Raw genomic sequence first — 6,126 nt, forward strand, 5'->3', positions numbered from 1 at the left:
AGGATAGTTGCACCAAGCCCTAAGTTCAAATCCAAGAACAGGCACAAAAAGAAAAGTCATTGCTTAAATTGTTTTTATAAGATCCTTGGTTTCTTTGATGAATTCCACTTTGGAGATTTATGGAATGGACCTCTTGCACAGGGGACTGAGTAAGGAGGTAATTATTATTAGGGAATGGGTGTGTGCTCTCCAGGTTGCTGGGTAATTTTTGTTCATTTTTCCCTTGCTGGAGATCAAAACAAGCTTCACACATGCTAGGGCTCTACCCCTGAGCTGCCCTCCAAGCCCAATAGACTGATATTCAGTACTTACTATTTATTGTGAGGGGGAAAAACCTGAAAGAAATGGTGGGTTTTGTCTTTCTCTGAAGGCCATTCTCCTGAGCAGCGATGGTCAGAACCTGGTGACTGGAGGGGACAATGGCGTGGTGGAGGTCTGGCAGGCCTGTGACTTCAAACAGCTGTACATTTACCCGGGATGTGATGCTGGTATTAGAGCAATGGACTTATCCCATGACCAGAGGTGAGCTACCTAAAGAACAAAAGTAGTCACAGAACGGTCATCAAAAACTCCTTACACACCCAAGTGCAGGGGACTCATGCCTATCATCCCAGCTATTCAGGAGATCTGGGATTACAGTTAGAAGTCAACCCCGGCAGGAAAGTCCACTATCCGCCATCCCCCACTAAAAAATCCAGAAGTGGATCTGTGGCTCACATGGTAGAGCTCTAGCCTTGAGCACAAAAACTCAGTGACAACACCACTTTGCTGGATTCAAGACATAGGCCACCTGTTAATATTCTAAGGTGAATGGACTAGAATAAGCATAAAAATGAGTTCCCTAAGGAAGGATCTAAGCAGGGAAACAGAGGGAGCAAATACTAAGAAATCTCAGAAATGGATCTGTTGAATGAGTGTATCCACATACATTTTAAGGGCCCAAGGATACCAACTAAGGATAAGGATTCATCTTCTCTACTTAATAAAAAATTTAAAGGCAGGAAAATGTTTAAAGCAGACAGATCAAGTTTATTTGAAAGTGAAAATAGAGCATAGACTCTCCACAGACAGGGGCTGCAATAGAGTCCTAGCCCTGTCATTACAGTACAGGGCTCCTCCCTGGGCTTTGCCTGATTGCTTGCATGTCCTCCCCACCCCACCAGCAGCAATTTTTACTGGGGGAGCCGTTACCGAAGGCATGTCAGTAAAAGAAGCCCATGTCGTCTGCCACGTGTTATACCTTCCATAGATTTTTTTTTTTTTAATCTCTATCTACCAAACTAGGGAGGCTTACCTCTCCCTCACCAAGACATAGAACTTACGTTCCTTAGTATCTCTCCTCACAGACCCTCAGCTTATCTTATACAGGATTGTCCTGGCTGTGATACGAGAAAGAAAGGTTTAATTTAGCTTTGTTTTGTTTTTTAGCAGAGGTTTGTTTCAGCAGGGTGAGGCTTACATCTAGCTAACCAAACTCCAGCATAGATGAATGACAGCTTGCCTCCAATTCAAAGATATAGGTTGTTTACTAATTATCTGAGTCACCCCCACCCCCTGGAGTTTCTTGCTTACCTGTTTCTCATGTCACTTTGTTGTATTTTATGTATTCCCTTAAAATATTTTATATGAACTTTATTTAATACAAGTTTTCATGGTCTCTGCAACAAGATTTTGTTATTTCCTAAAATTCACTTTGAGTTTGTAACAAAGTAAAAAGAATACAAGAAATATAAAGTTTAAAGTTTCTCAGTTAAACAACATGAACTAAAAAACCTATCATCTCTCAATGTCATAGAGTATATCAGTTTGTTATATATTGAACAGAAATAAGAAAAGCCTATCAATCAGCTTTCAATTATGTGAAATATTTCTTGCAAGGCTATTGGTTTTAAAATAGCTTAAATATTAAGATATATAATAAAGGTCTTAATAAGATAGTAAAATAGTACTGAAGTCATCGAGGGAAATAATGTAATTTAGTCTGGTGAAAAGATACTTGGTCCCTAACCAGATTGTTTTTAAAGAAAGATGAAGGTTATTGTTATAGTGTTCCAAAGCACTATAATCCATTTATGGTAATAAGTTAGGAGTGGATAATTAAAATTATTTGTTTATATATGAGTATTTGTTTTTTAACTCTTGAAAAATTTTATTAGTTTATATTAAGTGAACAAAGGGTTTCATTTTGCTATTTCCATGCATGTATATTGTACTTTGATCAAATTATCCCCTGTATTTCCTCTTCTTTAATTCCACCCCTCTTTCCTCCAGAATTTTTTTTACAGTTTTTAGTGGGTTTCATCATGCCCTTTTATCCATGGGTACAATATATTCTTTTGTCCCATTACATTCCTCTCTCCTCTTCCTTCTTCCAGTCCTCTCCAAAAAGAACCATATAAAATTATCATAACCACTTGGAGATATTCACTATGAACAACACTTGGCAATGAGTTGGGTTTTTAATTTTAACTAATAACTAATCAAGACATTTCACTTTGTCTCACATTAAGTTGATGAGTCTCACAGATCATTGCTTAAAAAATTGGCATAATAGGCCATACATGGGTATTTCTAAAGAATTTCTAAAGAATCATGTTCTCTACTAGGGAACAATAGTTCATGTTCATTCATGTATCCATTTTGCCAACATTTGCATGTACTGTTTTGGGTGAAGTATTATGCAGAATGCTAAGGGTACATAATACAATTACTGAGCCCTCTGAGCTCCAGTTTTCCAAGACTCAGTGTCAGGAGTGCCTAACTGGAATAAGGAAAGATACTAATTAAGTTTCTATGTCTATTTTAATTTCATGTTTAATGTTGATTGTTTTTGCTGATAATGAAACAGCAGTAGTATGTGATTAAGCATTATAGACAGCTGTATAAACACACACTGGTCATATATACTCAAGAAATATTTACCTAATGAAGAGTTAGATTAGAAGTTAAACACACTAGGTAATGGAACGTGGACTATGAACTTACTAGCAATGAGCCTGGGATGACCTCATCCCACAGAAAGGAGCCTTAGAGCACTTGACTGATTGGTTGGAAGGCATGAAGGAGAAAGGACAGATGACATGACCTATGAGGTCAGCAGGCAGACAGTGCTCAGAGCAGATGTGTTGAGTCTGAGGTTTCTTTCTGTGACACGGCCTGTTGTCATCAGTAGGCAAAGACATCCAGTGTGCACAGAGAAAGTGTCATGAGAAGATATTATGACTGTATCTGCCCAGGCTCAGGGAGAGGATATAGAGTGAGGATTGAAAGAATGAGGCGATTAAGGGAGACTAAATGTTAGAAAGGTTTGGAGAAAGGCCAGAAGTTCTCAATGGCATAGGTATGATTGTGAGTGGCAGCAGTGGAGGTGACAGTATATCTGCAGATCCTCAGCTACCCAGAGAGGCATATGGCTGACTTAGCATTTCTTGGCAAAACCAAGAAGAAATTTTGTTCCCATCTCAGTGGACACAAAGCTAAGATTTAGGAAACTTTGAGATCAGGAGTTTCTATCACTGATAACTACAGTTTCTGCTTTTCCAGGACTCTGATTACTGGCATGGCTTCTGGCAGCATCGTAGCTTTTAATATAGATTTTAATCGGTGGCATTATGAACATCAGAACAGATATTGAAGAGCAATGAAGAACCAGAAGCCAAGTTCAAGTAGAGCACAAGTGCTGCATGGCAAGGCAACATCTCTGGTGGGAACGCTCCTCTGCATCGGCCTCTGTTTGTACATTCCATCACACCCAGCAATAGCTGTACATTGTAGTCAGCAACCATTTCACTTTGTGTGCTTTTTCAGGACTGAACACCAGCTGCTGTCAAGCAAGCTTCTATCATGTAAATTATATGAATTAGGAGATGTTTGGGTAATTATTTCATATATTGTTGTTTATTGAGAAAAGGTTGTAGGACGTCACAAGAGACTTTTGACAATTCTGAGGAACCTTGTGTCCAGTTGTTACAAAGTTTAAGCTTTGAACCTAACCTGCATCCCATTTCCAGCCTCTTTTCAAGCTGAGAAAAAAAACACGTTTGATACTTTGTACATCAGATGCATCTTATTTAAAGGGATACTTTTATAAAAGTAAAACCTTGTATAAAGAACAAAACTGTTTCTTAATTTTATTGTGGAGTTACAACTTGCATGTTCTTTACTCCTGATGTCTTGATGGAACAGGTGCGTTCACACGATGAAACAGAAAAATCTGTCCAAGGACACAGCTTGTAGGAATGGGTTGAATTTGGGCTCAATCAGTAATTTTTTTTAACATTTTCCCCAAATATAATTTGCACTTTTTAATCAAAATTCATCTCTTCTAAGTGAAATTTGCTCATAAAGCATTTGGATACTAAGCCATTATTTGCCATTTTTGGTACCTTATACAAAGAAAATTCAGCCCTACCCTTTATAATTTCAAGACACAGCAGAGAGGGGGCTTAAGGATGAGATCCTGGTTTTTATTGGTATTTATTATTATTATGAACAGGAGTCAAGATCATTCGTCTCATAGTAATGACTTCCCCACACCTGGACATCTCTTCCAGAGTCATCCCACTGGCGTAGTGTGTGTACATTAGGGGAGGAGAATAATGCTAACTTTTCTTTTTTATCCTCTTTGGTTCTTGAATAGCTTAGTTTCTTTAATAATGACTTGTTTTACAACAATAACTAAAGTTATGCTTTTAGGTTCTTGTGAAATTCTCACTAAAAGCCACACTCTTCACCTAAGGCACTTCATCTTTTATGATATAAGATGATGGCTATCAGATGATTTTCCATCATTGTACTGATCCAGTTATACACCCAGGGGTATATACACTTTATCCATGTTTCTTCTTTGTATATTTGGTGACTGTATTGTCATAGATGTACATATTGTGTCAGTAGGGCTATGAGGCATGTTACAGGAATGTAATTTTCTCAGAATTTACACTCACTTGCAGTCATTTATTTAAAAAGATAAAACAAGATCATGAGTTCTTTGTATTGGCACTTTGCACCAGAAACATATCATTATTTATTGATGTGATTACTTATTTGTTACCCACCTTGTACTAGTAAGTTTTAGCACTGAATTATTCCTTCTTCATTGTCGTTTGTATTTATGAACTTCTGAAATTAAGGGGAATCAGCATAATGATTAAGTTATTCATCACCAGGCTGTAAGCAATATCTTGAGTTTGTAGCTTAGAATGGGGAGGAAACTGAACATCTGGAAGACAAGTTCATTTCATCTTGAGATCATGGTGAAATATTTTGGATATATAAATTCCTTAAGCTATTGTAACCATGTTTTATTGCAAAGATGTAAAATATGCCAGATGTGTGTGAGTTGGAAATCAAAAAAAGAAAAATAAAATATGCAAAGAATTCACTGGTTGTTTCCCATTGTATCAGGCACCTCACTAATGTACATCCGTTAAGCTGTTGTATGCATTTCAGAAATCAGCAGTGCGTCCTATAAGGGACGAGCATACAAAAACACGAGATCCAGGCCTAATGAGGATCCTAATTTGCTGAAACGTGAACTGCTCTGCCGGACCATCTGGCAGGGATTTGGGGCAACAGTGACCACAGGGAAATAGTCCTGGTTGTTTATTCTGCATAATCCACCTCGAGGGTTTTTATTTTAAAGAAACAAAATGATGACCGATATAACTCTTTATCTGAGTACATCAAGAAATGCTGTTTTCATTTGAAACCACACTCTGTAGAATTCATCGTCAAGCAAGCATGGCATAGGCAGAGATTGAGAGGCCTGCAGAAGCCCAGAAACTGCTGGCCTTCAGGGTGAGGGTCAGGAGAAACTGCTGTAAGGACTTTGGCTATGTAAATTGCAAATCGACAGGTGTAGCCATACCTCTGCGATCCAGAAGGCCCTGGGCAGTGAGAGAACTGCATAGTAATGTATCCATCTGGATTCTGGGGACCAAAAGGACAAAGCCACCTGGTTCCCTGAGAAAGCCTGGCCTCTGACTCTCCATCCTCCCTCAGAACATATTGGTCATATGGGGCCCACAGGCTGCCTCCGTGCTGCCCTTCTCACAGCCTGTCAGTGACCAGCAGGTGGCCACTCCCGCAAGTGCCTTCTACTGCTCTTTCCTTTCCAGCACTGTC

The 6,126-nt window shown here is 38.8% G+C and overlaps 1 protein-coding gene across 2 annotated transcripts in view; it reads left to right on the forward strand.

Moving 5' to 3' along the window:
* The window catches only part of Nbea (neurobeachin), a 532,882-nt gene extending 527,502 nt beyond the window's left edge, over nt 1-5,380 (forward strand). For both annotated transcript variants that reach the window (XM_042685587.1, XM_042685588.1), the window contains exons 57-58: nt 371-522; nt 3,544-5,380. In XM_042685587.1, coding sequence (XP_042541521.1) covers nt 371-522; nt 3,544-3,634 — 243 coding nt within the window. In that variant the 3' untranslated portion in view covers nt 3,635-5,380. The remainder of the gene's footprint in view (nt 1-370; nt 523-3,543) is intronic.
* The last annotated feature ends 746 nt before the right edge of the window (nt 5,381-6,126 follow it).

This window comes from Dipodomys spectabilis, unplaced genomic scaffold, assembly GCF_019054845.1.
Source record: "Dipodomys spectabilis isolate Male_0828 unplaced genomic scaffold, ASM1905484v1 ptg000095l, whole genome shotgun sequence".
In the NCBI taxonomy this organism is placed as follows: domain Eukaryota; kingdom Metazoa; phylum Chordata; class Mammalia; order Rodentia; family Heteromyidae; genus Dipodomys; species Dipodomys spectabilis.